Genomic DNA, 20,729 nt, shown 5'->3' with positions numbered 1-20,729 from the left:
TAAATCATATGTTATGTCAAGAACACGAACATGTAACAAGGTTTTTGGAAGTAATTTATCGTTTATTTATAGTTGTTCTGGTTTAGCCTCAATTATATGGCAATACTAATATGCTGTAGTGTGACAAGGTCCGACTCTAAGCGCGATGTTTGTAGGTTCAATCTCACTTACGGAAATAGTTATATTTAAATTATTTTAAAAACGTATTATTTAATGCGAACTACTAAATTCGAAATAAAATGAAACCTATATGCAATGTCGATTTAAAAGTTATTATAATTATATTATATATAAATGTGAACGGGCGTCCGGTGGAAGTGTTCTGCGCGATAGTAAAGTTATTAAGTACCCATATAAGTACAGCCAGGCCATTGACTTCTATGTTTCGCAAGTCTCGACTGACATTCTAACTGATTTAGTTAACCTTTAAATTGAACTAAGGGGTAATTTGATATGATTTATCCTATGGAAATAGCAGGCATATTCAAATGCGTAACGAGACTAATATTTGATGATTAAGGATTTTATTGCCGACAAATCAAAAGCGGTAATAATTATACTAGCGGCGCGAACCGGACCTCAAGTTTGACTCGCTGCGGTCGCAAAATCTCGGTAGTGTTCACATGTTGACCGAGAAATGTATTTTTGAATTTTTTGATTTTTTTTCGCCTAAAACCATCTACGTAGTCATATCCATATGTTTGCAAATTTTCATCTCAATCGGTAAAACCGTTTGGGAGCTTATTGGTGACAAAGTGTGTAAAGTCTCCAGTAGAGCGCTCCGCTCGCTTCGCTTTCTCCAGAATTCGGCAAGTAGAGAACGAAGTTCTTAGCACTAAGTTCTCTCAGCCTCGATAATATTTAGGAAAATAACATATATTAGTTACCCATGTATGTATATCTAAACTGTAGTTGTTTTTATTTTTTATCATTTTATTATTCTTTTATATTTATTTTTTTATATACATTTTATTGGAGGCTTATTGGTTTTATATCGTTCCATAAAAAAACATCGGAGTAAATATGTCTATCATAATTGCGTATCTTTATTAAAACTTCTATTCTATTCTGTACAATTTTACTGATATAAATATTTTTTAATTGATAGAATAAAAAAAAATAGTTTTTCAGACTGCTTTATCTGTATATCTAACGTAATATAACTATTTAAATACTTTTATAATTATCAATATTCTTTTTTCAGATACAATTCTTCATGGTGCTGTTCCATTCAATTAGCGCGCTTGTATACGACTGTGGTTATCCAAAGTGAGTCTTGCTTTCACGTTGTTTATAGTAAAATATAATATATATACAAAACATAAATAATTTTACAAGAAGAAGGAATTGATAATAACTCATTTTTTGATGTGAAAATCGAACCCACACACATTCTTAGGTTCCCTCTGCTACCCTGCTCTGCAGGATAAAGCATGAAACTTAAATTCATTACTACTATTAAATATAATTCTATCTCAGCATAAAAACTATATAAACTTTTTTAATAATTTTCTCAAATCAGTCACGGTCATAAATATCTCGTAATATTATTATTTTAGTGTACAATTAAGGTTACCGCTTGTTACTTTTGTCTTCATGTTTGATGTTAATGTGGAATTTCTAAAATTTCACTAAAAGAAACTTTGTTTGATCTTATCATTAACTAACATTTTGTATGTAAAATGGAAATTGTTAAATACACAAAAGTAAGATTGCTTTACGCTTTTCCCCGCAAATCAAGATAGATAAAGAAAACACTTCATTTCCCATTTTCCACCCAATTTATCGAGAAATTGCAACTTGAGCGAGGAAATGAAAATAATTAATTCCCACGAGTAGGAACAGTACAGCTATGCCGCTACGCTACGATGATCTCTATATAATACGACGACGCCATTTTCTTTAATATTATTGATTTAATTAATACATAAATAATGTTCTGTATTCCAGAATCATCGCATCAGGCCTCATCCTACACTCAACGATATTCATTGTCCTCTTCACCAATTTCTATATACAAGCGTATAAAAAAGAAAAACCAAAAGTAACTGTGGACGCGTGTAACAACAACACGAACGGTTACATTGCCAACGGGCACGTGAAAACTAACGGTCGTATAAATGTAAGTAATGTCAGTATGTTTACAAACGAATTAAGTACTGTATGCCCTGAAAATGGTATCGTACGTATGAAGGAGGTAACAGCTTCAAATATTTGTGAATTAAATGGACCAAATGAACTAAATAGTGATAGTGAAACAAACGATTTAAATGGATATGCAAATGGTCATCTTAAAGTGCAATAGTCTATTAAAATGTATAGTAATGTTAGAATACGGTACAAAGTTTACGTAAATTGCTCAATTTTTCTATTAAATATTGGTGTAGTTTAGTTTTTTTTCTTTGTAAATTTCTAGTTTTGTTATAAAATGTAAACTAAACATACTAAAATCTTATTTTGTTTACAAATATTGTTATTTAAGCAACCTTGGTTGTATGTATTATACAAATTATCTTATAAAATTACAAACATCCGGTTGATTTTACAACAATTATTAAACACACGAAAAGGAAATCGAACTTAAAACCTTTAGAAATTTGTATAATGTAAAAATAAAGTACACTTATATTTATGTACCGAGATGTTAAAACTTTATTTGTAATGAAATCAACACTACCAATTTATATGTGCGTAACTGAATTTGGGTCAGTAATAATAAATTTTAAAAACATAAAACTATAAAATTTTTAAATTTTACTATCTTCTAAAATTTCATTGGATTTTCATATGTAAATTTTATAGTTCGAAAAAAAAGGATTTTAAATAAATTCTAATTTTTTATCAATTTAAAACATAATATGTATATAACATATAAATATTACAAATGTAATTAAATAAAATCTTTGGCTTTTATTGAATCAATAAAAGCTAATATTTACCGCTTTAAGTTGATTTGCACGTTTAATAATACTAAAAAAAAGTATTTTGTTGTGAGATAAAATAGTGTTGGGACTTGTGTATGTACAGGTTGGAATTGTCAGCACCACGTTAAATGAAACCACAGTTTTAACTACTCTATAAAAGCCTTATATTATTAAAAAAAAATTAATTCCAAAAATGAAAAAGTTATTTTTTCAAACAAAATAAATAATAAAATTATCGTTTTAAAATAAAACACCATTAGTAAAGTATAACATAAACACGCAACACTTACCTATCAAAGCGGCAACGTCGCATACGTATGTAACACGAAATACAGGTATGGATAAAAATCGTGAAATGAAAAAAAATCCTACGTCCAAACTGTTGAGGTACCTTGATTTATTTCTTTAGTTCTTGGTTTGAAATATTTTATCCTATATGCAGTTTCAGTAAAAGGAGCGCTGCCTCTTCCATCCTGTATAACAATATTTCATATGACATACACTGCTTGCCAAAAGTACTATTATTAAAAACGAAAAATTAACTAAAAGTTAACTTAACTACATACTTATTTGATCATATACTTTAAAATAGGAAAAAATCTTTAAAATTTAAATTAACGAATTTGAAAATGTATTAAAGTTGTAAAACATATTTATTGTAACAGAAACTCTTTTTGTGTTTATTTTTAGGAGACCCTTTTATTATTAAACGTGCGATACAAATATTTTTGTAAGTTAAAATCTACATTAGTTTTACTGACATAATATAAAATACTTATGTTTTTATATAAATACGTATATTTTGGTGCTATATTTCATAACTTTTTATAACTCGATTGTAAATATAACTGACATAAAACTTTTACAGTGGAAAATTAAAAAGCTACCTCATGTTCTTCCTTCCTTACTTATTCGTCCAATAAAGCTTTATTTAATAGTAGGTTAATGTAAGGTAATGTAAGTCAAAATGTCTTCTAACATATAAATAAATAATCGCTAAGGAGATGATATTACAAACTTTAATAGATTCTTTTGTTTTTTTTCGTTAGGCTCTTTTTTTAAATACATATTATAATGTGATGAATTATGTTACCTATAAAAAAATTGTTATTCTATGAATTTATGAAACAGTATTAACATTTGTTATAAATATGAGTTTTCAAATAAATTTTTGTAGAACAATTGTATTTTACATATTATATAGCCTCTGGTGGATGTGACCATTTTAATAAGTGAAGGCCAATGTACCAGTCATTTATTGTGTATGAAATATAATATTTTAATGTATAGAAATAAGCATAAGACTTTATACCTATGGTATTGTAAAAATTTTTTGTATAAATAAAAAATGTATCCAAATAAATTTCTGTGATTTTTTTTATTTTCCTAAACACTTTTTAATACGTTTGGTCTATTTAAAACAGTCTGACTAATAAAATATATACAAAATAAATAATTACAATCACAAAATATTTAGAGAAAACATAAATATAGGTTATTTTACTTGAAATTTATTCAGTAACGATGTATTTTTTAAACATTTTATTAAGATAAAAAAATATATTAAGAAGTACAGAGAAAGCTGATTGATTAAAATTACATCGTAAATTCCAATCAATAATTAATTCAAGTAAATACCTGAATAAAAATTACGCCACAAAAGTGACGTGAGTATAAGTTAATTGGAATTTATTTATATTTTTATTCCTTTTTTTAGCTCCATGTTGTATCCCGCAATAGCAGAATAGTCGTTGAGTCCCGCCACTCAACACACAATGCCTTAAGAATTATGCTGTAATGGGATACGGAAATGTCTACATGGGAACGCAGTGTCTTAACATTAAGTTCCCAGATTCGCTCTGCTATGAGCGATATACAGTATAAAGATAAAAAAAAATTAACAACCCATACATTAATAATGATATATGGTACGTGCTGTCGTAATCCAGACGTAAAGTTGCGCTAGAATGTATTAAGTAAAGTAAATATATAAAGTGTTTTAAGTTGGAAGTTTGTTATGGAAGTTAATCTACCTACTACGTCAGTGTTTCTAGCTATATTAAATTATGTTGTGCAGCATACGGAAGAAATGAAAAAAGAAGGCGTAAAAGCGAAATACAATTAGCAGCGATTAAGAAAATAGCACCCGTAAGCAATGAATTGGTGAAAACGATGTGAAAAGTTCGGGTCTCGCGTATAATACGTATGTATCTATTCTATATAATATATATTTTTCCTTATTTCTTTTATAATCAATTTATTAATTAATTCGATTCGAACCCACATTCATCATATGCAGTTAAACGAGTAACAAACAAGAAACTTTTAAAAAATGTTACCTAAAGGACAGTGACATCTACATATAGATTTGTGTACTAAAATCCTATCTGTTAGAAAGCTCATATCTACAAAGTACACGTAGTAACAAAAAGCTCCGCTAGATGTCTATATAAGTTAAATATATTTATACTAAAACTAACAACTACCGTGTTGAGTGGAGGAACGCAACACTTCACTTTTATCTTGCCTGACCAGGAAAATAAAAGGAATCCATTCCCCAAGTGACAACAACAACCGCAACCATACAAACATCGAGTTAACAGTCATGCCGATGGCCTCTAGGCATTCTCCTCTTTTCTCTATTTAATTTATACATTAAATTAAATTTATTTACACAATATCGGTTATATTATGCAAAAGCTTCAAATTAGCACGAGCTTTCGAACAAAGATCGACATTCCTTATTGATTATGTTTTGAATTCCAGTAATAATAATAATTGCATATTTATTGACCCTAACCGACGTAATCCAAAGGGTCCGATAACAATACACTCAAACATTCAAACAGAGAATTTAATGTTTACTTTTGTTCCTAAGCTCAGCTTAATAGAAGCTATTTGTAGAGTTATATATAATTCGTATATTGAAGACCGATATGACTCCCAAATATTAATAAACAATGAAAGAAAGTAGTTGTTCGCACAATGTGAATCTGTAAGCCATCGCATTTAGGCTGTGGGTTCGATTCCCATTTCACAAAGTTGTAAAAAAATATAAAAACTTATGATGTGATTTTATTATATGAATCAAAGAAATATATTGAATATTTATTACACGAAATTTAAAATACATTAGTGAGATCACTACCAACAGACATTTTAGATATATAATAAACTCATACTATTTGCAAATAATAATAATAAAAATCCATGTTTTAAAACTTAACGGGGTGCCAAAACTCAACTGTTACCTTAATTATCGCCACGACGTAATGTCAATAAATGTGACATTTATTTTTTCCCCTCCCTAATTTGTTGGCCCTAAAATTGTAACAATGACAACCAATTGAAAAGAAACGCGGTTCCTAGTACAGTACTTGCAATTATGTTGACGAAAATTGATATCGGGAACAAAAGTAAGGATCTAGATATAATGGTCGGTAGTTAGAAGGGTACACGATGTAACACGGTATTTTAGTTTGACAAGAAGGGAGTTAGATGGCGTTAGTATTGCAAATTCAAAGAGTGAGTGAGTTTCTATTTCAGCATAGATTGTTATTATTTTTTTGATATTACTTATATATTTTTTGTGTTTATTGTTTTATTCTAAAAGAAATAGATTATACATAGAGTTATTTTCGGAAAATGCAGAACTTAATACGATAAAATAACTATATGTAACATATCAATGTATGAAATCGTTTTAACTTACAAATGAAAGCTATAAATATTTTTACAATAATAATCATTAATAGTTTACAATTAAAAAATATAAACAAAATGAATACAAATCAATATTACCTCCGTAAAACGGAACGTAATTGAAGTATTCTTGCGGCCGGGCTTCAACCTTCGGCCGGGGCTACACAATCAGTCTTATATGAGCGCGCGTTATAGACACACGTATCGCGACCGAATACCATTAACACAATGCAAAATAAAACAAAATAACCAAAAAAATAACAATTATAATAACTAAATATATAAAAGTGTGAACGTGGTCAGTGTTCTAGTATAGAATAGAAGTGATTACATGGCTTGAGCTTTCAAAGCTTGACGCGTCGTCTAATATTATAAAACATTGTGACAATATAAATCGTTTGTGTATTTCAATAGATATCTATAATTTACGTTTAGAGAAGTATAAAAGTAAAAGAAGTGGGTGTATATTATTATGTTAATAAGTTATCTTTAGACGTGCAAACAAAAACTGCACTGCACTAGACTGATACTGCAGTGCAATTTGTGTTGCTAATTTTTTTTTTCATATGTTTTAATTTTTTTGCTATACTATTACGTATTTAATATGAAAATTGATTTTTTATTTACTTTAGTATATAATTGAAAGATTTTTAAATAAATTTTAAGTCATAAAATCCAATTTTTATAACGTTTTTGTAGCAGATGCATAATTTTAACTAAATAACTCATTTAATTTAGTTATTTTATATTAAAATTTGATATTTTATATATATTTCATATAAAATATATAAAATACTTAAAGAAACAGTGAATAGTGTTTGCATTGTACCAGACTAGCTACACTGTCTGGTCGTTACTGTGCTTTTTGTTTGTTGAAACAAAAGTCATATGATCCTTTATAGTCTCTCCTCGATTAGCAATAAAGAAAGGAATGTATTTAATACGTATAACTGAAATTATTATTATTATTTTATTTACTAACTAAATTAAGCACTCAGTGACTTTTAAAATACGCGGAGAGTAGAGAAAGGAGTGTATTGACACTATATTTCTTTAATATGTGGATGTGAAGCTATACAATTACAAATTAATTTAAATTTGATATTGCAGGTTCGTTGATTTTTTTTAGGTTTATATGATTTTTTTATATTTATACAATCTTAAATGTGCGAATAACAATATAATATCGTAAACACGGCCGACGGTTTTAAATTCGTTTCCTACTCGGGGCAATTGCTTATTTTTATTTCCTCATTTTGGTTATTATCATTATCTTATTAGGCAGGCCGCGGCGTCGAGTTCCACAAACAGACAATATCTCGAATATAGGGTTTCATAACAATAGATTCGATAGAACGATATTTCTACCCTGCAATATACGGGATTCAGCGTGAAGTAAAAAAACAATATAATATTGTAAAATAATGAAATATATAGCGTCTCTACCTAATTAAATATTATTTGTAATCTTTCTAATTAAGCTCTCCTATAATAATGCTAACAACAAAAGGCACTATAATACGAAGCTATAGAAATTGTGAACAGCTCTTATATATGAGGAATCTACTTAACTAGAGACTTCCACCAGTGATTCAGTGGTTAAATTCAAATCCAACTTTGTAAAAATGTATACATCTCTAAATTATTATTTTTTAAGCTCTATCCCAAATATAGCAGGGCTGGCAAAGAGAACTCAGTGTTTAGATCTCTCTCTCCGCTTGCCACTGCATTTCGAAACAACATCGCATGCTGTATACTAGTAACTAGCGACAAAATCACCCTTTTCAAAATTTTCGATATTGCATGTCGAGTGGCGGAGTTCAACGCTGCTCTTTGTCTTATTACCAGAGAAAAAAAATAAAAATAAATAATTCCTCCGAGTAGGGATTGAATCCACAACCATAGTGTCTACACTCGCTGCGCTACGATGGCCTAGATATGTCTATATTTAATAACTCAGCTTTACCTAATCTCAAATTTCTACTTCTTTCACTGGCTCTATCTTGGGAACGAAACTAAAACTTCATCTCATGCTTTGAATTCGGTCAAATAGCCTCTGAAAGTAGGGGCTTTACAAACTTTTATAATAGACTGTGCGGTGTGCTATACCGTTGGTCACAGTGTTCCTAATATTTGACACCGTTCCCGCGCGGTAAGAACATTTTTTGAATAACGTGAGAGTTATGGGTTCGATTCGATTCCAGAGATAAAAATTAATTTTATAATTTTCACCCTGAATCCTGCACATAGTAGGGAAGGTAGAGCATTACTAATTGTTCGCTCAATTATTTGAAACATTACGTGTTGAGTGGACGAACTTAACGCCGCTTTTTGTCTTGTTACCAGATCGAGGAAATGAAGACAACACATTCTCTCGAATGGGACCATTAAACACTTCTTAGAGACAGAAAGAAGCTGGTGATATATTATTTCTGTACTGCTAGTCATACATTTCTTCTTTATGCTAATTTAATAGACATTATGTATGCAACGACATACTATTTATTTTTGAAATATTTTTGATTCTAATTAGATAGAACTCATTGCCTGGACACCAGAACGAAGAAATTAAAATAACAAATATTTAATTTCCTTCAAAATTTAATATAATATTTGAAATATAGTATTTATTATCACATTCCTTTTTATTAAACCCGATAAGTAATTTCATATATTCCATAATCACAGCTAAGAAAGTACAGATTTGCGAGTGTGGGGTGATATTTATGAACGCTCTGTTTATTCTCAATGCAGGACAAAACAATGGGTGTATCCTCGAAATGTAAATTTGTATTTTATTATTAATAAATATTAAAAGTTATGCGTATTTCTATTGTTTATTGTTGTAGACTATGATATGATATCATGTAAGGACTTTTGCCGTAGGCTTTTATTATGTTTTTATTTATTTTTCTGTGGATAGACGGAGAGAAATTAGTGGCAGATCCGTTCTAAACTTTCCAGATAAGCTGCAATATATCATATTGCAAATTTGATGGCGGAACTTAACGCTGCATTGTCTTACCTCAGCGAGGAATAAATGTGTTTACAGTTAGACGACTGTATCATATTTATCGACATTAAAAATGTACATATACATATTTTAGCATACAGTATAAAGTAGATAAAATTCAATAATTTTCTGTGCCACCTAAGCAAAAATATTGCTTATTGATTCCTGAGGGTTGAGACCGAACGACTTTATCTAATCGAAACTGCTTCCGCGTACATTAAGAACACCTTTATCATAAACTAGCTTTTAGCTGCGGCTTCGCTCCCGTGGTCACATGAAAACAACTCAGCAATATAACATATTAGATTCTCTCGATGGACTCTCGTATGGACAATCCAACACAAGTTTTTGTTTCAATTTCAACCAGTAGTTTCTGAGATTAGCTCGTTCAACCAACAAAATATTAAATATTTCCTCCTCCCGAGTAGGAATCTAACCTGCATCACAACAACCTTTTTCTTATATATTTATTTAAAAATATAATACTTACCACGTTGCATGTATGTGTTCAGAAGATAAAAAAATCCATCTCAATTCATCTCAAGTATAATATTTCATAATGAAACACATAAAAATGTCGATTCATCTCACAGTTATATTATTTATGTGTAGAGCACTCGAGATAATTGCTATGGAAGAGGTCGTTTTGAAAAAAAAGTAACTTGCTATAGTGTAACGAATGAAACGTAGTCGTATAACAATCAAACTATAATAAAAAATAAAACTATGATTGATACGTACAATTACATAGTGACTGCCCAATTGGCATTTTGGTTCTTTGTCAGCTTCATGTTATCCCGAATATAGCAGGGTAGTCAGAGAGAAGATTGTGTTAAGACACTACGTTTCTCAATATTCGAAACACACACGATGTTGTTGATGTTGAGTGGGGCACTCAAAATCTCTCATTATCTTGTTACCGTAGTGAGAAAATTTAAATAATATTGTTAATTCGTTCGTTCAATTGAAATTTTAATTTCAAAATAAGTGTTTGACTTAAACTTAACTAACTTTAAGTAAATGAAAATAAGTTAATATTATTAAAATGTTAAATTTCAAACCATTTAGGACAAAATTGTGAGGCCAGTCGTGGCGCAGGGGCTCAAGCGTGCGTCTGTAAACACAACAGGTTGTAGATACGATTCGCTCTTAAAGAAAATGAAATTTTAAAATTTAAAATTTTCTCTACCTCTCTCTTGTAAGGCGGTGGGCTAATGCTAATTACAATGAATTCGCCACTCGACACCCAATGCCACCAAAATTCGGTAGAATGTGTGGAACACATGTTTCCAGGTTCCCTCTGCCTACCCTATTATGTGCCAGGTTCATGGTGAAGCTAATAAAAAAAATGTATGTACCCTAGGCCATCCAGTAGTCAATTATTTATCATGTTAACAATTTGCTCTACATAATATCTACCTATTTCCTACACTGTGTAACGTTAGACAGAGTGTACTTTCAAATGAGGAGCATAAATCATCAGATATCAGAAAATTGGTTCTCCAGCATCCAGTGTTATTTATTGGCCGTACAGTTATTATTATGGCTATCGTGGCACTGTAGCTCGTGTGACTGTACAAGCGATGGTTGTGGATTCGATGTCCAGGAGTCTCATTTTGGGGGAACCTTTATGCTATTTGTAGATAAATCCTTTCTCTGCAATTGGTATGCTGTTTTGTTTTAATTTTCTATTACCTTTGGATGCTCTTTATCTAGTTTAACAAAAATCTTCGTAAAATAAGTACTGCCCAAGGCAAATTTGAACCTGATACCACCATTTATTATCAGACACATCCTACTGTACTATAATAGCTTAAACAATAGTATAATTTAATACAATTATTAGATTACAAAATTTATAGCTTTCAAATTTTATCTCAGAACCGACTGTGCTTGTGTCGTAATAAACTACTATATCTAATTTCAATCAAAGTTGATATCTTTGTACTAAGTTCAACAGAATATTATTCTGTTTAGTTAGAAAGTGATAGCGTGGCATACTTTAGTATCTACGAATTACTTGGAAACAGAAATCAAGTCTACTTATTACTTGGAAAGAGAAATTATCATCAAGCTAAGAAACGGTGTTGGGTTACGCCATTCATCACGCCTTTTTTGTAAGCAACGGAGTGTCTTAACATTAGGTTCTCTGATTGTTTATTATATTATACTCTTGTAGGCAACCCGGTCAGGTTCGTAAGAGGAGAATCTATACAATTGCAAAAATGAATGGAGGAAGGCTAGAGGAGCCCTCCTTAGAAGTTTTGTGTAGACTGAAGAAGTCCATTGTTTAATAATTCTAAGTTTGTCGTTGTCTAGTCCATGTGAGAAGTCTTATTTGGGAAGATTGTTAAGATAATTTTAATTGGCTTGGTTCCCAGGTTCCCTTACTACTACCTTACTACTACCTTGCTATGCCGAACGGAAAGCTAAATAAAAAATGTAACTTAAAATAAAATATTATACATAAATCAAAGATAAAATATAAAGACATAAATAATATTCCAAATTTATCATATAAAGAAAAGAACCTAATATTGTAGGTAAAAAAAAACATGTAAATAATACTCACAAAGACCTATTAAAGACTTACGGTCCGGACGTTCAACATTCGACCGGTTCGCATTCAAAGATAGCATGTAATCAAAATGGAAATATTAATCTATGTATAATTGCATATAGACGATTGTAATGCTACAAACGAACAGATTTAATTTTGTATATTTACAGATTTTATTGTGTGTAGATAGATTTCTTTTTATTTAATTAATATTTGATGGAAATTTATTTTATGGTAAATTTTATGGTAAATTATTTTATTTTAGAATAATTATTTTTGTATTTACTTCTTGAGACTAGTCGTCGTCAGGCAAACGGTGATAGAGTATGGGTTTCGTTCCCATTCTGGGAAATGATAGATTTACTATTTTCATTTCTCCGCTCTGGGTCAAGACAAAAAGATTATACTCTAAGATTTGAAGGAAAGTGGGGGACTGAAATATTTTAATGGAAACGGAGTCTAACACGAGATTCTCACGTTCCCTCTGCCTACCTTGGTTTGTGCGGGATACAGCGTAAAGCTAGAAAAAATGCTGTATCCCGCATAGAACAGATAAGAAAAGGGAACCTAGTGTTAAAGCGCTCTGCTCCCCGCGCAACGTCTTACTTTCAAGATATTTCCTGTTAAGTGGTGGAGATCAACGCTGCACTTTGTCTATTACTAATTCCTGGGTCTTCCTGGGTTCCTTTGTCTAGACCTCTTCCTGCCTTCTGATAACGTAATACATAGTGAAGACATATAAAAATAACCAAGTAGCCGAGACTAAAGATTTTCTGCTAATATTATTTCTCTTATGAACTAAGACAGTAGCCAGCAAGATACTGATCGAAGTAATTTACCTGAAAAACCCACTAATGGACTTTTTATGTTCCATCCTGTATATTGTTCCATACATTTTAGATGCCTTTGAAATAACTTGAAAAACTTCCCTAAGAAAGCACTAAAAGCGGTCATAGATTAATACCTCAGAAAGAAACTAATTCGATATTGAATTAATTTTATTTTTCAAGAACTACTAAGAACTACTACTGTTCGAATCAATTTGTCTTGGGTTTATTTTTAGTTCCTTCTAAAGACCAGAAAAAAATAGTTTAAATGTAATCTGAACCTGTAAGGACTATAAAAGTAAAATCTGCTTTTATTTTTTATTTTATAGAAGGTTTTGATTTGAGTTAAATATCGAGGCACAGGGGCCAACAAGCGTGCGACTGTTAAAGCGACTGTTGGGACGGGTTCGATTCCCATAAGTAACAACAATTTTCTACTTGAGTTTTTCAAAATCTGAAGTCTAAATCATTTACTTGAAACATCGGACACTGTCAATTTATTCAGAGAGAAGCCAGGTCACTACACCTACACGTAGATGCCATCACATCTTACTAATAACCAACTTGCAAAGAGAAAAATCTTTCTATATAGTCAATATTACTTTTTCCCAGATAAACCAATAAAATCTCTGAATGTGTTAAAAAGCAGAAAAGTAGCTTCATGAACTTCAACAAATTACTAATCCATCAACCGACCAAGCAGTTAAAACAAATAAAATTAAATATTCAAAAACGTTAACAACCCAACTTATTTTCTATATTTTATTTTTTCACCCCCACGACTCGTAAGCGAGCGTTCAACCGAAAAAGTAGGGCCACGCCTGGATGCTACGTCACTTGTGACTGACAGCTGACAGAAATGTTTGACATTTGACAGATTTCATTTTTTTATACCAAAATAAGCTTTAGTCCTCAGGCATACAGCCCAGAGGGTGTGCAGATACATAATTGTCCCGGCCCCGGGCAGTACGAATGTTGTACAGAACGATTAATTTATCACTCTATATATTCATGGTACTACAGTGTGACAGAGGCGCAAAAATTTATCTTTACAGCTTGTATATTTTAATCTTAATTTGTATTATGTGCTGTAAATAATTTTTATACATGCTTTGTTGCTGGGATTTGTTTATTTTTATTTTGCTAATGTTGTTTAGTTACTTCAAGAAAATTTACATGCAATTCCGTATGATGTGTTGCAATTTAATTGAGTATCACAAGTAGATCTAAGTCAGCCCATACACTTTATGAGCCTAAGGATCAAATATCCTAGTCTTCTTTGACTAGCTGCCCTAGGTTTCGCATACAAGCTTGTGTACAGTGTGGTCGACGAGTCGTGCCCGCTCTGAAGTTAACAGCTATCAAGCTGCTCACGCTTGATTTTATGATTATTTCTTACTTTCAAAAGCTCTGAAAACCTAAATTCACGGCGGCCACAACTTGTCAACCGTACTATACAGCCCACATTTCCTCAACGTATGACCGAGTTATTTCCAAGCGACTTCAACTCCTTTTGATCAGAAATAAAAAGTAAGTTGACTGAAATGATTAACCGCGATGACATCGGTGGAATTGAACTACTTTTGTGTGTCTTTGAGCATCGATATTTGAAGTTTGAAGGGTATTGGTAAACAACCTTGTTTGTCAACAAATTATGTCTCGATGTGGCCTTAATGCGGGTTGAATTAGCAATATAAAAAAAAACTATAAAAAAATCTTTATCACCTATATCATCCTATAAAATAGAAACAAAAATGTCTAACGTAATAAAAAACATAATCGCTTCCAACTGGCGAATCAAATAAGGCAACAGATTTTGATGTGCTTTCCACTAAAAAACAAACAAAACATTATATTATTGTAGGCCAATTAATATAATGGTAAAAATAAAAATGTATATAACTTTGAAAAAAAATGTAATGACTTAAGAAGTCTTTTCGGCAAAAGAATTAGAAGATAGCACAATCTCAAATCAATGAAATCTCCATAATTAAGTGTCTTGACTTCGATTCCCACTCGGGGGAATGATGGTTTACATTTTCTCGCTAAGGCAACAAGACAAGGCGCGGAATTCAATTCCGCCACTAGCAATGTCTCGAAAATTGGGCGGTGCGACGGAAATAGAATATCTTCACATTAGATTTCATCTGCCTATCTTCACATAGATGCAACAGCATAATTCTAAGAAGTTGAATAGCGTCTATGGGTTATACTTATCTTTATTCTCTAGAGGTAAAGTCAAAAAATAAAAGATTGTGATGAAAGAATGAAAAATAAAACCATAAAACTAAGCTCAACGTGGACTGTAATAAAAATGGCTCTTAAAAGTTTTAAATAAAAATTTTACCGTTCGCCTAGATATGCCGCCTATATAGTGTGATACTAAAATTTAACAGCTCATTCCATCGCAATCATTATTCCTATGTATGTAGATGACTATATTGCAGATATATACTCGTAGTATAAGCAAGGCGTTAAGTTCCGCACATCAATACTATGCTATCCGAGAAAAATCTAGCAATTTAAAATCCTGTATTCATTTGTTATCTGTTCTGAAAGCCTTTTTCCGTGATAAAAATGATAAAAACTAAATGAAAAAAAAAATTGCAAGTAGTAGTACTGATATTTAAATAAATTTATATATTTCAATTTAGAAATAAATTAACTTTCAATTAGATAACAAGTTATAATTACATTAGAGAATAAAAAATAAAAAAAAAACATAATTTATTAGTATTAAAATGTGTTCGAAGTTTGAGAATAAGAAATTTATTTTTTTAAGTAAAATAATTTAAGGCATTTATGATATTCGATTTCTTATAAGTCTTAAAGGCTTTTATAAGTTCTTCGTGTTGTGTTGAATAGCTGAACTCAACGCCGCGCCGCGCTATAAATTATTCTACCACTTTGTCTAGTTACCAGGGCAAAGAAGTAAAAAATAACTAGTTTCCCCTAGTTTGAATAGAAACCATAATCGTCAATCAAAAGATGTGCCGCTGAGCTACCTGGTTTTAAATTTTCACTTTAATCATACCACATACAAAATATATATAATCTTTTGTTTACTTAGGATTAAACTCATACGCCGCCGATCCAATGATCCCTAACGAGAACTGCAAAATGAAAACATGTAGATTATTTCGATATTATTTATAGCAATACTATTGAGGTCGGCCTGGCGCCGTGGAAATCGCATCTGACATTAAAGGGAATGGTTGTAGGTTGTATCTTCACTCAATTGGATGATTACATTAAATATTTTAAAAATTCTCCCTTTGGTTGATAAAGCACAGCGTTGTGAAGCACAACATTTCGAAAATTCATTCTATATTTCCATGACGTGGCCGCGAGCAGGTCGCTAGTAGTTTAAACTTGTGCTGACGCCAATACGTGGGTAGAGTATGTAAGTAAAGGTGCTCCTTTACGTTTGGTTAAACAGAGAATTTGTCGAAATTCCTAAGGAAAAGTTTACGCAATGCAAACCACGGGCGGTCACTAGTATATCCATACCTAAAATAATATTTTATTTAAACCCAAAATATTCGAATTATCTATAAACGTTACTCGAATATAATTCAATAGTAAACAGTGAATAACAATCGCACAAAAACTTACCGCGAAACATCTGCCGCCGTTAAATTGGTTTGGAATCAGTGGTGCCTCAGTCGCAATCAAACAACAAAGGGATAACTGGTTAAATACAAATGATTTATTTGTTTGTTTTTATATTTACAGCTTTTAGTGCATTTTTGCTAGTAATTATAGATGTAATTGAATTCAATAGTTAAATTCGGTAATAAATTGTCATAAATTATATCAAAATAAGGCGAAAAGCGGGGAACAGAGATGTCTTAATGGACATAGAGTTAACACTTACGGAATTAACACTAGGTTCCCAGGTTCCCTCTGCCACCCTACTATACGTATGGGAGACAGCGTGACACTAAAGAAAAATTAGCAATCGTGACGCAATAGAACATCGTCAGATTGTAAACGTGACGTTTGTGGGCTGGATCCCCACTGGGGTGAAATTATTGTCATTTCAGTAATATCTCAAATTCCTGCGGCAACCGGAGTTTCTGCTATGCAGGATACGGTGTGAACTATTACGAAAACTCCGCTGTCCGTCCGTCTGTCTATCTGTCCGTCTGGCAAAGGCTGTATCTAATGAACCCTGATAGTTGAACAGTTGACATTTTCACAGATTATATATTTCTATTGCCGGTATACAAATAGGTACCAATAAAAGGGGGAAAATGGTATGGGCACATGGTACACATGTAATTTTTTTGTAAAACTATAATAATTCAAGTTTTTTAAAGTTTATTAACTTATTTTCCCCAAAAAATATATATTTGTATAGATGCCTTTACAAACTGGGCTACCTTTTATGATATTATGACATTTTAAATTAAACTATCGGCCCGTATAAGATCGAAATGCCAACATTTACTTGAATAGACGCCTACAAGACCCTTTCAAATGTATACCTGCTGGTCACTTGAGGTTCTGGTTTTTTTTTTTAAATCTCTTTTGAATAGTGATTTAAAAACCAATTAAGTTGTAAATGTGTACACGAGTGGGCTGTTGGTATTCATTCAGAATATTCTCATATATTTCTTTGCTTTGTCAATAAAGGTGTATTTTATTTATGTCTTATAAGTCCTTTGTATAGCTATTTAGTGTTAAATAATATGAATTATAACGGGTGTGGGTTCAATTCTAGAAGTAGTTGGGGAAGTTTATTATACATGTTCTCTTCTTGTTGTTAGACACTAGTGACGCAGTGAGACAGCGTCAGTTGCGTGTTCGAATCCCATTCGGGGTAATAATGTCTCGAAAATTCGGCTCATAGTAAAGAACAAAGAATCTTAACTGTACCATTCTTCTCCATACCTCGATATATGCGATAAAACTGAAAAAAACATTAAGTTTCATTATCGCAAAATCAAAAAGTCTAAGTTCTATTTTGCCAACGAAAAATATGTTTCAAAAGGATGGTATTTTTACTGAATTTTCTATTAAGAACGGAGTGTAGAGTGGTTAGGTTTATCACTACATTTTTGCTATCACAAAAAAAATGGTCTAATAATGACTAACGAATATATTACAGCAAAAATTTGATTTAGACCGACTACAAACGCGTCTACTTGCTGTTTGCGTGACCACTAAAATTGACATAACAGAAATTACACCTCACTTAGATCTTATTACGATAAACATAAGGTTCCTTTTTCTATATATTTGTAATTTTAGTTTTTTGTTTGCGTACCATAAACTATGGTGTTCTTCGTTGTAGAGCACTGATGGAGTGGTTTATTTGACTGATATATTGACTATATTTCAGGTACTTGTTTCGCTTATTGTATTCATATATTAGTAAAACTAGTGTTATCTAAAAATTTAGGTAGGTAGATATCACTATTTTTTTATTATTCTAGTAAAAACCCACTTAGTTTTTTTATCATATTTTTGATATTTCAAAATTGCTTTTACTATGTGCGGCGCTGAGTTCCGCATTAAAAAAATAATATCTCAAAAGTTGAGCGAGAAGCGGGGAACGAAGTGTCTTTGCAAGTGGACACTAAGTTCAAGCTGCCCACTTATAGAGTGAAGCTACAACATGGCGAAAATCAACGCCGCATATCGTCTAATCAAACCAAATATCTTAAATTTAAAAATTCCTTTACATTATAAACCTAGTCTGTCTAGTCTATAATTTAGGTCGATTTCAATATTATAACATAAAATTCTATTCAACAATGCTTTAGTTCAAGGATTTAGGTGAAAGGAAATTATATAATCGATATTCTTTGACCGAAAATATACATTTTATTCTTTACAATGCCTCCCTCCGATCTTGACCCGATGCCAGAATGGTTTTTTATCAAAGCTGACAACTTGAAGAGACTCTAGATAGCTAGTTATATATCAATTAATAGGTATATGTTTTATATAGCTTCACGCTTAACCCGCATATAGCGGGGTAGGCAGAGGGAACATAAACGTAATGTTAAGACACTCCGTTCGCAACATTCCGCCCAATTTTTGAGACATTGGAAGTGGTTTTTTCATTCGAGATATTCCATGTTGAGTAGCTAAGCTACTCGTTGGGACGCAGTGAGTCAATGATTAACAGTTGGCAACCTTGATGGTTGTGGGTTTGATTCTTACTCAGGGTTGAATGAATGTAACCTTTAAATTATTTTCATCCCCCGTCTGGTAGACATAAGCGCCAATAACACACAATTTCTTTAAAATAGGGCGAAAGCAGAGGACGGAGTGTTTTAAAACAAGGTTCTTTCTGCCTACCCTGCTAAGCGGGAAAAAACGTGAAGTTGTTTGTTTATCGCTTGTACAATCTTTAACGTAACTACGTAATACAACATATTTAGCGTTGATTAGGGTCACAAAGGCTGTATGGGACTAAATACATTTGTTTGTAATTTCTCAGTAATAGGACCTGTAATTAAGGTCTAATTATATCTATGGAACATCACTTCATCTAATTACATATTTAATAGTAGGTTACTCGAATAACAGTATACGAGTATAGTAGTGTTGTACAATCGTAAAGTATCTTAACTCTTAACACTAGGTTCCCTCTGCCTCCTCTGTTGTGTGCGGGATACCACGTGGAGCTGACACTAAAAAAAATAAAAATAAAAAAAAAATAACAATGTATTATACAATCCAAGATGGACCAAAAAAACCAAATACTCCTACATACAAGACCCTCATTACTTTGAATTCCTTAAACTTTCATTTCATATCACAGCCATACATAATAGGCACAGCATAAAAAGGCTGATCAAAGCTTTAGCTGGGATTAGGAGAATTAATCACAATTCGAGAGCCTTCACCCGGTCCGTTCCATTACTACTAAAAGGCGTCTTATCGCCGATCTGTTTCAACGTTTTGATTTATTAAGGTAACCTGTACGAGAATGTCCATTAGGACTTTAAAGACTTGGACTTATGAAATATCAGATTTTTTAGATCGAGACTTAAATTGAAGAATTTGTTTGGTTGAACATGCTAATCTCAGGAACTGTTAATTGAATTGAACAACTTTTTTGTGTTAAAAAGTCCATTTATTAAAGGAACCTACTGTAGCTGTGGTCAGGTCAAACACGTAGAATACATTTTGTAATACGATTCGTAAAAGCCATATTTTCTAGTATAGTAAGCATTTCTAAATACAATTATAAACATACGAATAAAAGAACAGAGAAATAAAGTACATTTTTTAACTAAGCCCAAAAAAATGTGTTTCTGTAATGATTAATGAAGAAAACTAACAAAATAAATAGCACGTCTAGTCTGAAGTACAAATATAAACGTAGGCCTTGACTATAAATTGTTTCATGAATATTTTTTAGTAAGAAAATTAAATATTATTCCTTAGTTTCTTTTGAACATGCAATATCTTCTATTACACCTAAAAGTATGAGTTGAAAACCTAGAAACAAGTTGTGTTTCTAGGTTTTCACTATCTACCCACGAAATGCCTAATGAATTCTATATTGTTAGCGTACTCATGTAAAAGTGGGTAGATTTTTAGAAGCAGTGGAATTGTGTCAAACGAAAACAGTCGCTTGTAGGCGGAAGCCCTGATTGGAAGGTACCTGTCTAGTGTGTAGTGTTGTTATTGAGTGATACATGTCACTTATTGTAATTACGTGGAACCTCTGTCCGAGTACG

At 31.6% G+C, this 20,729-nt stretch overlaps 2 protein-coding genes across 6 annotated transcripts in view; both read left to right on the top strand.

The window, feature by feature from the left end:
- LOC146532876 (very long chain fatty acid elongase 7-like) overlaps positions 1-4,287 on the top strand; it is a 54,576-nt gene extending 50,289 nt beyond the window's left edge. For all 4 annotated transcript variants that reach the window (XM_085196509.1, XM_085196507.1, XM_085196510.1 and 1 more), the window contains 2 exons: positions 1,205-1,269; positions 1,951-4,287. In XM_085196509.1, coding sequence (XP_085052635.1) covers positions 1,205-1,269; positions 1,951-2,305 — 420 coding nt within the window. In that variant the 3' untranslated portion in view covers positions 2,306-4,287. The remainder of the gene's footprint in view (positions 1-1,204; positions 1,270-1,950) is intronic.
- Positions 4,288-6,788: 2,501 nt separating this feature from the next.
- The window catches only part of LOC146532875 (uncharacterized), a 92,529-nt gene continuing 78,588 nt past the window's right edge, over positions 6,789-20,729 (top strand). The window contains exon 1 of one of the 2 annotated variants that reach the window (XM_085196279.1): positions 6,789-7,022. The gene's annotated coding sequence lies outside the window, so the exon portion shown is untranslated. The remainder of the gene's footprint in view (positions 7,023-20,729) is intronic. The other variant, XM_085196278.1, reaches the window with a different exon arrangement.

The sequence above is a fragment of the Heliconius melpomene genome, chromosome 13, assembly GCF_056956725.1.
Source record: "Heliconius melpomene rosina isolate 202511_hmr_F chromosome 13, ASM5695672v1, whole genome shotgun sequence".
Lineage (NCBI taxonomy): Eukaryota > Metazoa > Arthropoda > Insecta > Lepidoptera > Nymphalidae > Heliconius > Heliconius melpomene.
Note: the sequence above shows the minus strand (reverse complement) of the source record. Positions and strands in the feature narration are given on the sequence as shown.